This window comes from Myxine glutinosa, chromosome 8 (genome assembly GCF_964187855.1).
Source record: "Myxine glutinosa chromosome 8, kmMyxGlut1.1, whole genome shotgun sequence".
In the NCBI taxonomy this organism is placed as follows: Eukaryota; Metazoa; Chordata; class Myxini; order Myxiniformes; family Myxinidae; genus Myxine; species Myxine glutinosa.
Window position 1 is genome coordinate 29,288,043 of NC_136268.1, and position 18,609 is coordinate 29,306,651.

The 18,609-nt window shown below is 42.0% G+C and overlaps 1 protein-coding gene across 5 annotated transcripts in view; it reads right to left on the reverse strand.

Moving 5' to 3' along the window:
• LOC137433094 (pleckstrin homology domain-containing family A member 7) overlaps positions 1–18,609 on the reverse strand; it is a 184,131-nt gene that overhangs the window by 56,752 nt on the left and 108,770 nt on the right. For 3 of the 5 annotated variants that reach the window (XR_013624267.1, XM_078783054.1, XM_078783053.1), the window contains 7 exons: positions 16,761–16,811; positions 16,032–16,088; positions 11,194–11,274; positions 10,729–10,878; positions 8,462–8,563; positions 6,941–7,049; positions 932–1,020 (listed from right to left, as the gene is read on the reverse strand). Coding sequence is in view for 3 of the 5 variants with exons in the window: in XM_078783054.1 (XP_078639180.1) it covers positions 932–1,020; positions 6,941–7,049; positions 8,462–8,563; positions 10,729–10,878; positions 11,194–11,274; positions 16,032–16,088; positions 16,761–16,811 (639 nt within the window). In the remaining 2 variants the exon portion in view is untranslated. The remainder of the gene's footprint in view (positions 1–931; positions 1,021–6,940; positions 7,050–8,461; positions 8,564–10,728; positions 10,879–11,193; positions 11,275–16,031; positions 16,089–16,760; positions 16,812–18,609) is intronic. The other 2 variants (XR_013624269.1, XM_078783055.1) reach the window with 1 other exon arrangement.

The window sequence follows — 18,609 nt, forward strand, 5'->3', positions numbered from 1 at the left end:
TCTCGTCCTCTGTTCCTTCGTTCACAGACAAAACGTATGTGTTTGCTAAATAAATGGCCATAACTTGGTAACCACTTGTCCGATTAATAGCAAACCTTGAAAAGGCACATCCTCCGGTCCCCAGCAATATACCTGGCAAGTTTCACTTAGATCGGACCAGTGGTTGTCGAGAAACAGCGGTCACAGACATACACACAGACAGACACACAGAGATTGCTTGCATTATAGAGAGATTAATGCTGAACATCGCACATCATTGATCATGAACCATACACCGCTTCAATCCATTAACCTTCCATTCACGACATTGGGATTAAAGTATTATGGTTATATTTACTATAGTATTATTATTATTATGACGAAAACAATACTACTGAAACGATACACTACTGTATTAAGAAACCTGGGCTTAATTTGTCTGAAGCAGTCTGAAGATGAGGCATAACGCCAAGGCCTGTACGTACCGTACCGTATTGTTGGAAGAGACGTAATATCTATGCTTTCGATATTTCATCATTTTAACAATCGGTTTGTTTGTGTTTCACATTGAATGAAAAACATAAAGGTAGAGCATGGCGATTGTGATATATGACAGGTTCGACGATACGTTCGGCCTGAACAGCATATAAATCAAAATGGCGGTGTGTGGAGAGTCAGCCGCTGCACCACAGTAATGACATCACCCTGTCATGTGACCAGATTCTCAGCTCTGATTGGTATACGTTTGAGGGGACATACATACATACATACATACATACGGACAGACAAACACTGTTCTAGACGGCTCTGCCCGATGGGCTACACCGTAAAAAGTTATCAATGTAAAACCATAAACGCTCACTCACTTCTAAATAAATTAATTGATAGATAGATCAGCGTTTATAAAAAGGCACCAGCACATACAATGACAGGACAATTGATAGTGACTTACATGGCGAACTGAGCCAGGGTTGGAGTTGAACGTTGAAGCTGAAGTGTGAAATGAATTGGATACTGCAAGTTCTTTTGAGGGTTCAGTTGCTGGAAGAGACAGGGAGATTAATTTGATTGTGAATGTTATACACACAGGGATTAGCATTCAGACATTTAGAATGGCAAACTATTGCCCTACATGACTGTGGAACTTCCTTGTAACTAACCACGCTCCTGTATTGAGAAAAGTTAACGTCATTAAAGGAGGTGCATACAAAACATAGAACATTTGAATTTGACAATATCAACAGGTAAAGTGAGTGAAGTAGGTGGGATCATGGTAACATTATTTTTAGACACCAAAAAAGTTGTTGTTACTTGTCCTGGCCATGTTCTAGGCTCTGCCACGGACTGTCAATCAATGGTAGAGAGGTGATAGGGTGTCAGAACCAAAACTTAAACAAGGCAGCAGTCTTGGAATCCCTATAATGATATTGTAGGACATTGCTGGAAATGATGTAATCATTTCTAAATATGTTCAATTGCTTTCAATTAGAAAGAGCAATCAGAGATTGCAGACCCTCGCAAGGAAGTGTTTTTTAAGTATTTTGTATTAAAACAAATATGGCGGCCGAACTACATGCCCGATGACGTCATCTTTTTTTTTTCCTCCACCGATTTATCCCTAGATGATGCTCAAGAAATTTCATCTTGATTGGATGAAGTTTTGTACTTGTTGAATTATGACGTCATAATGGATGCACCTATGACATCATCATTAACATATGTTATTCCACATGGAAAGTTCTTTACAATGAGCTATGTCTCAATTTTTTCTATGCAGCACTTTCAGAGATATAGAGGTGCAAAGTTTTCCGTTTTTTCCAAGATGGCGCCCATACCATGTAACATATGACGTTATAATTATCATGAAAAAATTATACAGGTGGAGTTGCACCTTTGGTGAAAATTTCCTGTCAATCGGACCAACGGTTGCACAGAAAATCATATTTATTCTGTGCGGACAAACAAACAGACAAACAAAAAACGGTCTCAAATGCAATTCCCTCTCCTCAGGCGAGGGTAATAAAGCTACTTAGAGCAGAAATGTGTAGCCTCTTCAGGATGTCAGCAATAACTCGCCTAATATTTGTTAAAGACACCGTGGGATCACGTAAAATCCACAAAATATCCACAAGCCAATGCTAGCAGACGTGCACCTGACCTAATGTCCCATTTGAAGGACCGCGCCATTGTGACTCAACGCCGTGATGCTGACACCAGTGTGTCAATTTGGTTTTATTGAAAACATAATCCAGACTAAAGAGCACAAAGGAAAATGCCCTAACCCTGCACAATATGGTTGGACACAAACAAGTGTACTTGCTGTTCTCAAGAGTAGTAAATCAAAAGACCACAATTTCTAGCACAAAAAAAATAAAATAATATAAAGAGGAAAAACTGGCAAGGTGCTTTTTTGTGCAGCAGGAAAGAATTTGTCACATCAGTCACCACGAGCCAAAGGTTCACCTACTGGTAAGGATCAAGAGCACCTACTGCAGAGGTGACACATTTGTAGATACTAGCGTGGATCGGCTCGCTACACTCGCCTCACCACACGTGGCTACGGGGGTACAGGCTTGTTTTAACTTAGGATCAGACCATGCGTGACATCATAATATGTTAGATCCGGTCATTGAAAGGACCAGGTCATGCCTCACCATTGTAAAGTTCCCTATAATAAAATTTCCTTCAGTAAGGGTGTTGAGATGTGCGGGGAGGGGAGTGGGGGAGCATTATCGCAAGTCACAAAACCCTTTGGGGAGGAGGGATATTGTTTTGTAATAACAATAATATTATGGTATTATCGTTATTGTTGTTATTAATTTTGTTATTAGAAGCGGCTTTGGAAAAACGCCACAAAAAACACCTTGGAAGAACTCCATGGAAGCGGCAGGAAGGGTCATGTTGTTAACCATGGTGGGGTATATAGGCTACTGTAGATCCTCGCTCAGGTGCCTTTGTCGACGTGACAATCAGAGATTGCCTTATATTACCCATATATTATAGATGTCGGGATCCTTCCAAATTTATTTCATTTTAGTGTTAAACAGCAGTAGCGACTGTTTAAAAAGGTAATTTAACGTGTTTGTGGTTTATAAAATTTTTACTTCTGGCAAAGGTTTTCCATGACACGGCATTATAAGCTATTTATAAATCTTAACGTGGTGCTTGACCAAAGAGGAAACCTCTTGGGGAGGGTATATTATTGGTATTAATATAGCTTTGTAATAACATTAACATTATCCTATTATCATGAGTGTTATTGCCCCCGCCACCGAAGGTGGATGGAGGCTATGTTTTCACCCCTGTCTGTCTGTCTGTTTGTCTGTCTGTCTGTTTGTCTGTCTGTCTGTCTGTCGGTCTGTCTGTCTGTCGGTCTGTTTGTCTGTCGGTCTGTTTGTCTGTCGGTCTGTTTGTCTGTCGGTCTGTTTGTCTGTCGGTCTGTTTGTCTGTCGGTCTGTTTGTCTGTCGGTCTGTTTGTCTGTCGGTCTGTTTGTCTGTCGGTCTGTTTGTCTGTCGGTCTGTTTGTCTGTCGGTCTGTTTGTCTGTCGGTCTGTTTGTCTGTCGGTCTGTTTGTCTGTCGGTCTGTTTGTCTGTCGGTCTGTTTGTCTGTCGGTCTGTTTGTCTGTCGGTCTGTTTGTCTGTCGGTCTGTTTGTCTGTCGGTCTGTTTGTCTGTCGGTCTGTTTGTCTGTCGGTCTGTTTGTCTGTCGGTCTGTTTGTCTGTCGGTCTGTTTGTCTGTCGGTCTGTTTGTCTGTCGGTCTGTTTGTCTGTCGGTCTGTTTGTCTGTCGGTCTGTTTGTCTGTCGGTCTGTTTGTCTGTCGGTCTGTTTGTCTGTCGGTCTGTTTGTCTGTCGGTCTGTTTGTCTGTCGGTCTGTTTGTCTGTCGGTCTGTTTGTCTGTCGGTCTGTTTGTCTGTCGGTCTGTTTGTCTGTCGGTCTGTTTGTCTGTCGGTCTGTTTGTCTGTCGGTCTGTTTGTCTGTCGGTCTGTTTGTCTGTCGGTCTGTTTGTGTGTCGGTCTGTTTGTGTGTCGGTCTGTGTGTCGGTCTGTGTGTCGGTCTGTGTGTCGGTCTGTGTGTCGGTCTGTGTGTCGGTCTGTGTGTCGGTCTGTGTGTCGGTCTGTGTGTCGGTCTGTGTGTCGGTCTGTGTGTCGGTCTGTGTGTCGGTCTGTGTGTCGGTCTGTGTGTCGGTCTGTGTGTCGGTCTGTGTGTCGGTCTGTGTGTCGGTCTGTGTGTCGGTCTGTGTGTCGGTCTGTGTGTCGGTCTGTGTGTCGGTCTGTGTGTCGGTCTGTGTGTCGGTCTGTGTGTCGGTCTGTGTGTCGGTCTGTGTGTCGGTCTGTGTGTCGGTCTGTGTGTCGGTCTGTGTGTCGGTCTGTGTGTCGGTCTGTGTGTCGGTCTGTGTGTCGGTCTGTGTGTCGGTCTGTGTGTCGGTCTGTGTGTCGGTCTGTGTGTCGGTCTGTGTGTCGGTCTGTGTGTCGGTCTGTGTGTCGGTCTGTGTGTCGGTCTGTGTGTCGGTCTGTGTGTCGGTCTGTGTGTCGGTCTGTGTGTCGGTCTGTGTGTCGGTCTGTGTGTCGGTCTGTGTGTCGGTCTGTGTGTCGGTCTGTGTGTCGGTCTGTGTGTCGGTCTGTGTGTCGGTCTGTGTGTCGGTCTGTGTGTCGGTCTGTGTGTCGGTCTGTGTGTCGGTCTGTGTGTCGGTCTGTGTGTCGGTCTGTGTGTCGGTCTGTGTGTCTGTCTGTGTGTCTGTCTGTGTGTCTGTCTGTGTGTCTGTCTGTGTGTCTGTCTGTGTGTCTGTCTGTGTGTCTGTCTGTGTGTCTGTCTGTGTGTCTGTCGGTGTGTCTGTCTGTGTGTCTGTCTGTGTGTCTGTCTGTGTGTCTGTCTGTGTGTCTGTCTGTGTGTCTGTCTGTGTGTCTGTCTGTGTGTCTGTCTGTGTGTCTGTCTGTGTGTCTGTCTGTGTGTCTGTTTGTGTGTCTGTTTGTGTGTCTGTTTGTGTGTCTGTTTGTGTGTCTGTTTGTGTGTCTGTTTGTGTGTCTGTTTGTGTGTCTGTTTGTGTGTCTGTTTGTGTGTCTGTTTGTGTGTCTGTTTGTGTGTCTGTTTGTGTGTCTGTTTGTGTGTCTGTTTGTGTGTCTGTTTGTGTGTCTGTTTGTGTGTCTGTTTGTATGTCTGTTTGTGTGTCTGTTTATCTGTAAACAAGATATCTCAAAAAGTTGTGGACATATTCGGACGAAATTTGGCACAGAGTTTGTTCTGTCACAGAGGTTTGTGACAAGGACAAAATGATTAGATTTTGGTGAAGATCCGGATTCGGATCCGGCTACAAGAATTTTAAAAGTCATTCTTCACCATTGGGATATAGGGCCAAAAACGATACAGAGCAGGGTTTCTCAAAACGTTGTGGACGGATTTGGACGAAACATGGTGGACAGGTTGTGTGTGTGACAAGGACGAATCGATTTTGGTGAAGATCTGAATGTGGATTCGGATATGAGAATTATTTAATTTTTCAGTGATTCTTCACCATTGAGAGATCGGGCGAAAAGCAAATATATAACATGATATTAAAAAAGTTATGGATGAGCTATGACTGAACTTGGTGGACGAGTTGGTTAAGTGATAAGAACAAGACGATTAGATTTTGGTTCAGGTCCGAATCCAGATCTGTTTGATGATCTATCCCCTTTTAATATTCTGTTTGATCTATCCATGTTTGATCCATCCCCTTCCCCTCATTGAGGCTCATAGGAGGGACTTCAGCCAAGGGCCATGGACCAATGGTGAAGCAGAGGGGAAAGGTGAGAATTTTTAGTGGCGATGTTAGTGGGTCAGGTTATAAAAGGTGGGACCAGTCAGGAACCTGGGGAAGAACTTTCCTGATAGAATGCCGTTGGGCTACTGGAGTTGGCAGCTCACCAAGCAGAAGCCATTGCCCATCCAGCCGATGCCACACCACCTCACGCATTCACGTCTCCCCCCCCACCCTCCCCTGTCACCCCAGCAGAGGATGTTTTGGCCTACAAGGGATGTTCTCCTCCACAAGGAAAGTCATCGAATTCATCCCAATAAATCTTATTGTGTCGTAAATTCTCCCCCCCCCCCCCCCCCCCTCCTGGTCTATGTAGTGTCGTACGAGTGAAGTCCTTAAGGACTTAGGTAATTGAGTATCTCCCGATTGTTCATTTGCATCATGGGCGCGTATGAGGTTTTCTTATTGTGTATATGGTATTGCTTCTTGTATTCCTGCTCTTGTTGTTGCTTAAAACGCTTTACAAATCTGACTTGATCTCTGGGTGAATATTGGTTGCTGTGGTGGCTTTGTCTGGTGGTTTAACAAATCCTGTTAAATGTAAACTGGTCACAGCTCCCGCAGCACCAGAAGCACACACCATATAATCAAGGCTTGCTCAGCCTGATCAAATCGATCACCTGGACGCCTACCGGTGTGATCCTCGCCCGCTTTGGGGAATTCAATGAGTACGGTAAAGTGGTCGTCAGACGCAGATCCAACAGGAAGTTCCTGAGGTGGGCGACGGTTGCTTTAACACGACTTGCTGGATTCGAACCGGGAACCCAAAACGGTTTGCCAACTGCAACAATGTCTTTTTTTCTTGTCATTTCCTATTGCTCCTCCCTCACCCCCAACACCCCTCCTCAAAACACCCACTCTTTCTGACCCATCCCATCCCCAATTCTTCTCTTCTATCCCAAGTACCGAAGGAACCCTACCCGATGGTGAGCTCCAAAAATTAATCAAATACTCCAACACAAAACTATTTAAATCCGCAGAGACAGGTTAGCTTAGAGGGAGGGAGAGAGAGAGAGAGAGAGAGAGAGAGGGAGAGAGAGAGAGAGAGAGAGGGAGAGAGAGAGAGATAGAGAGAGAGAGAGAGGAAGACAGGGGGGGCTTATGGTGGTTTAAAAGCAGGTTCAATTCTTAAATGCAAGATTTTATGTAGAAATGCAGGATTTGTACCATAAGGAGCCTTCTCCATGCTACTGCGTACACTGAGGCCACTAAGCACATCCTCAATACGCCAGAGAAGACGGCAGAGTTGGTCCTGTCGCTTTGACTCTGCTGAACCCTGGTGTGATAAGGAGGAGCACATAAATTAACAGCCTGTATAATTGCACATGAAACAAATTGTTGAAGTAAATAACAAGAACAGGGTCATTTTGTCGTATCAGTCAATACTTCGTGCGTCCACCCTTTGTCGCTTCTTGAGTGCCAGCACTCTTTTACCCATGCTTTCTGTGTACGACTGAAGCACGTACAGGAATATTGTGCCAAATATCCTGTAGTACGTACATTCCACAGTTCTGTAAAGTTAGTTGGGTTCCTCTTATGTAGTTGGGTTCCTGTGCCGTGCTGCCTCATCATGGTAGGGGGTTCGATTTGTGTGTATATACTGTAGATACAGTCGGGTGCAAAAGTACGAGTCCACTTACATCATTACCAAGCTTTCTCAAATCACGATTTCAAAGACAAATTTGTCATAATATTGAAGATATGTATGTATCCATATTCTTTAATTTAGTATAGTTATTATTAACTGCCACTTTATCTGAACAGAATAAATGAAGGGTGAATACATTTGAGAAAAAAAAAAAAAACACCTTTAGAGGCCATTTTTCCCCGCAAGCGGGGGTTGGCCTTTTTCGGGGACCGTGGTTGTTGTTGTTTTTCGGGTCCCCTTTTTGAAGCAATGTTTTACGGCCGGATGCCCTTCCTGCCGCCAACCCTTTTTGTTGCCTTTTACGACAAGCAGGGAATTACCAGTGAACTGGTACTCAATTTGCCGACCTCGGAAGGATGACAGGCTGAGTCAACCCCCTTGGCGTTAATTCAGCGATCGACCGGGATTCGAACCCAGGATCCTAAGCCGGCACCCTGACCGCTAAGCCAACACCAGGGATCAGGGACCAGGGACCAGGGACCAGGGTGAATACATTTGAGAGAAAGATACATTTTATATGATTAGTCTGAGTTTGCTCTGGAGTTCATTACAACACCACTGGGAAAAGATCGACTCAAACATAATCCATAAACGAATTAATTCAATTCCCAATGGAGTTGAGGCATTTCTTAAGGAACTACAATGACACTCTTCGACGTCACACGACCGATATGCCTCCGCCCACATTATTACATCAGTATACATACTTGTACCAAGTTACATTTAAATCCCTTCGGCTGTTCTCAAGTTATCACATTTTTACCTGACATGACCTCGGATCTTTGACCTCTTGATGGCGAAATCCAATCAGTTCCTCTTTGCATCATATATACAATATACATACTTATATCAAGTTTGCTCAAAATCCCATCACTTGTTCACAAGTTAGTGCGGCAACATAATTTTGACTTAACATGACCTCTGAACTTTGGCCTTTGACCTCGTGACCCCAAAATCTAACCAGCTCATCTTTAGCTCATTATACATGATACCTGCACCAAGTTTGACTAATATCCACTCAAAAAATATTCAGTACCTACCTGTTCCAGGCTGAGACACTCCAGCTGTAAAGAAAGTTTATCTCGAATAGTACAGGCCTGTTGTTTCAATTCTTGCTGGGAGGCATTCACCTTCTCTACCTCCTGCAAACAAGCAAAAACAAAGCTAAAAGACAAAACCATTAAAAGATGCATCCCCAAGGATAAAGGTATCAAAACCCAAGAGACCACATCATCAATAGAAAACCAAAAGGATGACGAGGGAAGCCGAGATCAAAATACAAATCAGCAAGTTTCCCCACTTGAATTAACAAGACTATTTTCACACAATATATAGACTGTATTGTACACCGCTCCTTTCCTATTCCATCTCCAGGTGCTGCATGACGTCATTGCCGGGCCCCAACGTGCGCTGAAAGGGAGTACTCAATTTTCACTCCGATTCCTTTCTTGTTTGTTTGTTTGTTTGTTTGTTTGTCCGGGCGATATCTCAGCCATCATTTGAGCTAGGAAGCTGAAATTTCGATACAATAGTGAGCAAGTGCTGTGGCAAAAATGGATTTTTGTTTTTTGATTAATCAATTAATTGATTAGTTACCTAATTCTTATCGATTAATTAAGCACTTATTTATTTCCTTTCTCTTCTGGGCATTATGCCAGGCACCTTTTGAGTGAGGAACCTGATATTTGGACATGACAATGACCAAGTGATTTGGCTGTAAAGGCTATTTATTGATTAATCAATAAATCAATAAATTATTTAATTATTCGATTAATGGGTACATTAATTTAAAAAATTTAGGTTACAGATTCGGATGAAACGGTGGTGGTTTAAATATTATATTAGCCAATTGATTAATTATTTAATTATTTTATGGTTATTATTTAATTATTATTGATTAGGTACCTATTTATTTCCTTTCTCCTCTGGGCAATATCTCAGGTACCTTTTGAGCTAGGAAGCTGATATTCGGGCATGTCAGTGACCAAGTGACATGGTCATAAAGGATATTTTTGATCTATTGATTAATTATTTAATTTTCCCGATTAATGACTTATTTTATTAATTTTCAAAAAATTACAGCTTCGGATGAAGCACTGGTGGTTTAGATGAAGCACAATTGATTAAGAAAATATTTTATGATCATTATTTATTGATTTTAATGATGCAATTAATCAATCAATTATTGTACACCTCTCCCTCCCAATACAGTCTCTATGAGCTGTACAGCGGTATCGCCAGGCGCCAAAGGCACCCCTGCAATACCGCGATGGGGGATATTTATTTATTTGGCATGGGGGCAGTGTACTTTGAATGTATCTGTGCTTGTTTCTTTCTTTTATTTATTTAAATCTGCAATTGTTTTAAAAACAAATTCCTGTAGTTGTTCTCACCAGCACTTAGCCATCTGCAAATAACCTCTCAGGCAGTAAACTTTACTTTCAAGAACATTGAATCAAGATGAATTAAAATAACCCACATTAACACCTAAAGTACAATTAACAACACCATCGTAAACCAGAAAGCATCTGAAAATGCAAAGCCCATCCATGTCTGCTTTGTATTCAGACTTCTTCTTCCACTTCCTCTTTCGTATATGCTAAACATAACAAAAACGGCGGAAAAAAAAAATTGAAAAACAAAATAACTTTTTGGTGACATTGACCTTTTGACCTCAAAAGCAATAGGCTTCACTGACCCAACATGCAAACCGTGCTCAAATTTCAAGTCAATCGGATGAAAATTGATGCTTTTATGAATAGACCTTTGATCTTTTGATGTAAAAAAATATATACAATCGGCTTCTAGCTTTTGATTGGTGAACTAATTCAGTGACATAACATGCAAATTATTAAAATTTCAGATCAATTGGATAAAAAAATTGACGATTTTATGACGCTGACCTTTTAACTTTGGACCAAATTATTAATTTGTCTTCTCCATATTCTCATAATAAAGCTTTATTGAAAATGTGATGACAAAACTCAAATGGCTAAAAAAAGGTTATAGCCTGGACAGACAGACAAACACACAAGTGAATGCAAAAAAAAAAAATGCAAGGAATGGTTTTAAAACAGAAGGCATGGGTACGAGGAGGTCGAATAAATAAGTAACAGAGGGGTAAAGTAGTAAATTGGAACAGTAAATGTGCACATCATAGGCGACTAGCCTCTCCCTCCTCCCCACCCCCTCCCCTACTGAATTAAACCCTCAGATTGTGTCGGTCTGTCTTTGCAGTGTGATTACAACATGAGCACAATGGGGAAAATGACCATTTCCCATGTCCCACATGCTCGCGTTAACATACGGTGACAGCTTGTGAGAGGCGAGCACGCAGTTGTACGAGGTCATCCTGTAAGAGATGTTGTTGGAAGCCAATGCGCTCTGAGTGCACCGGCTCTGCCAGAAAGTGCACCTGTTGCTGCCTTGATCTTGCCAATGCATCCTCGAGTCGTACCTGTGTGGAATCCGCAGGGAGAGTGCCACAGAAACAAACTTAACTGGCTGTTGGGGATGAGGGGTGTGCAGTAACACTCAATATTCAGCTCCTGTCATGGGTCGTTTAAAACAAAAATCGGTTTCAACTGTTGCATTTTACCTCTTAACTAGCGCAGTTTGCTCACTGCAAACACACACCAGAATTGCAAGTAGAAAGATCACGGATTCAATGATATGAGTTTCTGTTTGCTCGAGAAAAACAACAAGTTTTGGTGAAATCACAAACAATTAAGAACGTAGAATAGTGTTAAAAACTTGCCGGAGCAGAGCATACCTTGTCTGCGTACAGATGGTCCAGTTCTGATGAGAGTACACAAAATAGCTGTTCCTCCTCACAAAGCCGACTTAGCTTGAGCTAAAGAGACAGCACAGGTGGAGCTAGAAACTGTTCAATTGCTTACTCTTATATCCCATCCTTTTCATTCACATGGAGCACAAACGATGCAGGAAATCTATATACTCATAAACATCAGGGTATTTTTTGTATATGAAGTCGAGGCTCATTGAAAAACTAGAACACAGAATGGGCCACAAAATAAAATAACAAGGAAAACATAGTGGAAAGTGGAGCAGCACACGAACAGCAGGGTAGAGAGATACAACAGAGGGAACAATTGGATGAAGAATAGGAATGAGAAGGAATGAGATCAAGGGAAGGGAGAGGAGAACACATGGGGTGAACAACATGGATGTGAAATCAAACACAGCAACAATAAATCAAATACTACCGCAATCCTGCACTCATTACAAAACAGGTTTTTGATTTGAGAATTCAAGGGCAGGCAGACAAGTAATTACATTAGTATTGGGATGGCAGGAAGGATGATGAATGGCACGATGAAAGACAGTGCTGGGAGATTGTGCGTGGCTTTGCAAGTGATCCAGAAATGAAACAAAAAGGAAGGGAAGAAGAGGGATCTGTATGGGAGAAGGACATTTGGAAATGAGAGTTGGAAGATTTAAAGAAAAAAAAATGTGAAAAGCCAAACAGTTCAATCTTGGTTTCATCAGACCACAGAATCTTGTTTCTCACAGTCTGAGAGTCCTTCAGGTGCTTTTTTGAAAACTCCAAGCGGGCTTTCAGGTGTCTTTCACTGAGGAGAGGCTTCCGTCTGGCCACTCTGCCATAAAGCCCAGATCGGTGGAGTGTTGCAGTGATGGTTGTCCTTCTGGAAGTTTCTCCCATCTCCACACAGGATCTCTGGAGCTCAGCCAGAGTGACCATCGGGTTCTTGGTCACCTCTCATTGCTCAGTTTGGCCGGGCGGCCAGCTCTAGGAAGAGTCCTGGTTGTTCCAAACTTCTTCCATTTAAGAGTTATGGAGGCCACTGTGCTCTGGGAACCTTCAATGCAGCAGAGATTTTTTTGTAGGCTTCCCCAGATCTGTGCCTCGACACAATCCTGTCTCTGAGCTCTGCAGGCAGTTCCTTCGACCTCATGGCTTGGTTTTTGCTCTGATATGCATTGTCAGCTGTGAGACCTTATATAGACAGGTGTGTGCCTTTCCAAATCATGTCCAATCAATTGAATTTACCACAGGTGGACTCCAATCAAGGTGTAGAAACATCTCAAAGATTATCAAGAGAAATGGGAGGCACCTGAGCTAAATTTCAAGTGTCATAGCAAAGGGTATGAATACTTATGTCAATGTGATATTTCAGTTTTTTCTTTTTAATAAATTTGCAAAACTTTCTAAAATCCTGTTTTCTCTTTGTCATTATGGGGTATTGAGTGTAGATTGATGAGGGAAAAAATGAATTTAAACGATTTCAGCATAAGGCTGCAACATAACAAAATGTGAAAAAAGTGAAGGGGTCTGAATACTTTCTGAATGCACTGTATATACATACACTAGAATATAAGACCCATCGCTTCGCTGACAGAAATACCAATCCTTGCTGCCATGGCTAATCCATGGGGGAAGAAAAAAAAAAGATTCCTGGGAGATACTGCTCTCCATGCAGGGATAACCAACCAAGTGATAACCAAGTGTTGGCATTTGCAGTTTTGACACGCGTGCCCATGTACCCATAGGAAAGAAAAATTGGATCAAAAAGACTCCCGGGAGTTACCCGAATCCACCGTAGTTGGATTTATTGGAATCCGTTAATCCGTTGTCAAGTTATAACACGACAAACAGACAGACAGACACGGCTCCTTTTAAAATATACCAGAATATAAAACCTGTCGCTTCGCTGACAGAAATACAATCTTTACTGCGATGGCTAATCTATGTGGGGGTGCGGGGGTGGGGGGGGAATAAGGATTCCTGGGAGATCCTGCTCTCCATGCAGGGATAACCAAAGTGTTGGCATTTGCAGTTTTGACACGCGTGTCCAAGTACCCATAAAAATAAAATAAAAATTTTAAGAAATTTTTTTTTGGATCACAAACACTCCCGGGAGTTACCCGAATCCACCATAGTTGGATTTATTGAAATCCGTTAATCCGTTCTCAAGTTACAACACGATAATCAGATAAACAAACAGACAGACAGACACGGCTCCTTTTATAAGATATATATATATATATATAAAAGAAAGTTTTTGTTTGTGTGTTTGTGTGTTTGTTTGTTTGTTTGTTTGTGTGTTTGTTTGTTTGTTTGCGCAAGCTAATCTCCTGAACGGAGAAAGATAGGAGGAAACCTCCAATACAAAAAATGTCGGGACGGGCCCCGGGAAGGTTATAGGCTAGGTGGTGAGGCCGGTCGAGGCCGCTTCGGCTGGGCTGGGCCCATTTCGCAATTAAAAGCTGAGCTGAATTATAGTAGTCAATCATCTACGGCCGCGAGTAAAAGCTGAATTATAGTAGTAAATTAATTCAAAAAGAACTAAAAATGTCGGGATGGGCCATGGAAAGGTTATAGGCCAGGTGGTGAGGCCGGTCGAGGCCGCTTCAGCCGGACTGGGCCCATTTCGCAATTAAAAGCTGAGCTGAATTATAGTAATCAATCTTCTACGGCCGCGAGTAAAAGCTGAATTATAGGAGTAAATGCATTCAAACAACACAACACAACATGCATTTTAAAGGCCATTTTCCCTGCTAGAGCGGGGGTTAGCCTTGAGTAAATGCATTAAAAAAGAACCAAAAATGTGAGGACAGGCCCCGGGAAGGTTATAGGCTCGGTGGCGAGGCCCGCCTCGGCCAGGCCGAGCCCATTTCGCAATTAAAAGCTGAGCTGAATTATAGTAGTCAATCATCCACAGCCACGAGTAACAGCTGAATTATAGTAGTAAATTCATTCAAAAAGAGCCCGGGCAACACCGGGTGCTTTCGGCTAGTATATACAGTCACGTGAAAAAGTAAGCACACCCCATGTAAAGTTTTGACTTTTTCAACATATTTCAACATACAGCTATTTGATCTTCATTTCAACAATATTGATAGATAAAGGTGATATAATATAACAAATATCATGAAACATTTACATTTTGTAGTCCATTGTATAATTTAAATAAACATAAATGCAAATTTCGCATGTGGAAAAAGTAAGTACACCCCGACATTTATCACTACTTCAAATACCTAAAATTAGAATCAGGTTCACCAGCTCAGGTGCTAATGATTATAACATCGTTAGAGAGGATCTTGGAGGAACCTGTCTTATTTAAACCTCAGACATTTAGTTTGGTTTGCTCTTTGTTGTTGAAGTGTGTGGCATCACCATGCCTAGATCAAAAGAGCTCTCTGGGGCCTTCAGAAAGAAGGTTATAGATGCCTACGAGTCTGGTAAGCGATATAAAAAGATCTCCAAACAATTTGAAATCAATCATTCGACTGTCCAGAAGATCATCTACAAGTGGAGAAGTTTCCAAACAACTGCCAACTTGTTCAGGCCAGGCCGCCCCAGCAAGTTCAGCCCAAGAGCAGACAGCAACATGCTGAAAGAAGTCTCTAAGAACCCCAGAATGTCATCACGGGACCGACAGGTAGCTCTTGCCACTGTTGATGTCAAAGTGCATGAGTGTACCATTAGAAAGAGGCTGCACAAATTTGATCTACATGGGAGGTGTGCCAGGAGGAAACCTTTGCTGTCCAGAAAGAACATCAGGGCAAGACTAAAGTTTGCCAATGAACACCAAGGCAAAGACCAGCACTTCTGGAACAATGTGCTCTGGACAGATGAGTCAAAGGTAGAGCTATTTGGCCACAGTACCAGAAGGCATGTTTGGCGAAAACCAAAGACAGCATTTGACCACAAGAACCTGATACCAACTGTAAAGCACGGTGGTGGAAATATTATGGTTTGGGGCAGCTTTGCTGCATCAGGGCCTGGGCAGCTCACCATCATATAATCCACTATTAATTCTTCATTGTACCAGAGGGTGCTTGAGGATAATGTGAGGCCATCTGTCGGAAAGTTGAAGCTCAACCGAAGGTGGACCTTGCAACATGACAATGACCCTAAACATACCAGTAAATCCACCAAGGAATGGCTGAAAAGAAAGAAATGGAGGGTTCTGGAATGGCCAAGTCAAAGCCCGGATCTAAATCCCATCGAGATGTTGTGGGGGGATTTGAAACGGGCTGTGCATGCAAGAAACCCCTCAAACATCGCACAGCTGAAAGAATTCTGCATGGAGGAGTGGGCAAAAATTTCTGCCAGTCGATGTCAGAGACTGGTAGACAGTTATAAGAAACGCCTACTTGAGGTTGTTTCTGCCAAAGGGGGCAATACCACCTATTAGAGCCAAGGGTGTACTTACTTTTTCCACAGGCAAAATTTGCATTTATGTTTATTTAAATTATACAATGGACTACAAAATGTAAATGTTTCATGATATTTGTTATATATCACCTTTATCTATCAATATTGTTGAAATGAAGATCAAATAGCTGTATGTTGAAATATGTTGAAAAAGTCAAAACTTTACATGGGGTGTACTTACTTTTTCACGTGACTGTATATAAATATATAATTTTTTTAATAAAGCCTTTTATAGGAATATTTTCATAGCCACAATAGCCGCATGGTTTATTGGTTCAACTTTACCCTCGCTCTCTCTGGATAAAACAAGAAATAATAAAACCAAAGTATTCACATTGAAATGGATTTCATGCCGATATTGAATGTGATAGAAGGTCCCAAAAGTATGTCGTAATTACACACACCTCAATGTCTTGCTCCTCCACCAAAAAGGAATTGCCATCAGTACGTACAGATTGAGCCTGCAATGGGAACCCACATCACACACATTTAAGGTTTATCTGGAATACAACGACAACCACAACCACAAATAATTCAGACATATATAATGTGGTTGTCTGTATTCAATAGTTCCATAATGTAACGAACATCCCCGATAGTTCACATTTTTATCCTGTATTATGAATAAAATGCACTTGTATTACAATTCCAACTATTCCTTATTTTCTCACCTGATGTCTCGCCTGCCAAATTGAAGGGCTATCACTATTTCACTTGGATCAATGTCAAAATTCCCCTTCCCTTCTCTCCTTCCCCTTCTCTCCCCATCTTGTCTACCACTCCCTCTTTTAATATATTTTGTTTGTCTGTTTGATTTGTTTGTGTGATAAATGTTAGCTCTTTCACGAGCCTCGATTCTGTATACAAAAAAAAATAAAATAAATGCCTGGGTTTCAATGTGGTACAGACAGAATAGACCACATCATTTCCTTTGTATCTAAATTTCCTTATTCTTCCTCCAAGTATGCAAGCCAATTGATTCATTCTTTAATGCAACGTGTTTTGTCGCATGCAATCCTCACTTTTGTGAAATAAGTGTCAGACTTCATAAGGAGACGTGCACTGTGCAACTAACGAATGGATGGCCGGATGACATTTCTTGCCAGACATACTTCATGTCGAGCTTGGCTCACCTTGTCACTCATGGAGGAAGATCTCACCAGAGATGGTTTGCTATTACCCCACTGTTAGAAACACAAAGGGGAATTTCAAAATCAGCCACAGTGAGGAGCAGCAGGGAGGTGGGGGCAGAAGGTAGAGGCGAGGGGTTTACATTGAAGAAATTGAAACATCAATAACAAAAAGGAACAAAAAGGAGCAAAATATGGACCTACAGAGAGATGAAAAGATATGCGCCTGTGAAATGGGAAATAGTTAACCAATAACATGGGACTCCCATAGTGTTTAACATGTTTTGAAAGAGACCCCCTGGTTGTGTCGAAATGGCTGAGGATCTAAAGTGGACATGAATGCTATGAGAGAAGATCCTGAAATTGCACAAAGTGGTGTTGAACATGGCTCAATGCCTGCTGCCATTATAGACTAATCTCGACTGTCCCTGCAAGCTCCACACACTGGTAAACCACTCTGTAGCTGGAAAACAGATCTCAACAGGAAGGATCTAAAAGTCCTGGGAAAAATCAAAAATATTTCCTTTATCAAATATTTTGTCGATCACAAGCAGGTATATCTTTCCCGTTGCACAAAATATATTAAGGAATAGTCGAACAGCACACATGAATACACAACTGACAGGCAGAAATTATTATCCACAACAAATCCTTCGGATAGAAAAAGTTCATTTCACTAGGGTGGTGGAGGGGACTTGTGGGTTCTAATAATGGACACCAAAATGACCTTACATAGAGGACGTGTTATATTTCATTGCATTTTGTGTGACATGCCAGGCACAAATGGCCGTGACACAAATGTCAGGTCAAACCCCAAGCTACCCAAAGATCTTCGCCAAGCTCTTTTAACAAAGGCACTGCAAGAAAGCAGAGATGTGACGAACAAGACGGGGGTGAGGAGGGCGTCCGACACGTATGGGTTGTTGTCGAAAGGCTCAAACGCACTCAGAGTAAACCTTTCCCTCAATGCCGCCTCTGACCTGCATAAAGTGAAGAGATCAAGATAATTACTATCCTCTCCAGTTCTCACGTTGCAGAAATAATAATCTACCTGTTTCTATTTCGAGAGGGCCTGTGGAATTTCATGTCAAAGGTTTACTTGAGCTGAAAAGCTTCGAAAGCAGGAACTAGATGATTATTTAATGTTTACTTAAAGTCACAGATTATAGCTTGTCATCCTGAACAAAACAAATACTTTCCCTTGTTTTCACGTCTTTTCTCAATCATTGCGATCTTCTGTCTTTACTCGATGTTTTACCATTGAACTCTTCGCCCGATGTTATCATATATATTTATATACTCGGTCGTGGCCAAAAATATTGGAACCCTTGCACCTTTTTCAAATAACGCACCATTTCTTCCAGAAAATTGTTGAAATAAAAAAATATTTTGGTATCCGCAAATGTATTTATTTGGTTTGGAGTGGAACAAAACAAAAAAAGCTGAAAAAAAAATACTAAATCTTATTCCACACAGAAACCTAAAATGGCCTGGATAATATTATTGGCACCTTTTAGAAGTTGTTAGAAATAATTAGATTTCAAGCAGGTGATTCTCCTTTACTTTGGAATTGAACTCACCTGTGGTGAGGTACAGGTGCCTGCAATATAAAAATCACTCATTCAACCTGTTTGAATAGAGAAAAGGAGTCATTCTGCTGTTTTGTGTCACTGTGTGGACCGCAATGAGCATGGAGAAAAGAAAGAAAACCAGAGAATGTCTGAGGAGGTCAGACACAAGATTGTAGCCAAGCATGGACAATTCCAAGGCTACAAGTCCATCTCCAGAGACCTTAATGTTCCTGTGTCCATCGTACACAATGTTACCAGGAAGGTTAAGGCCCATGGCACTG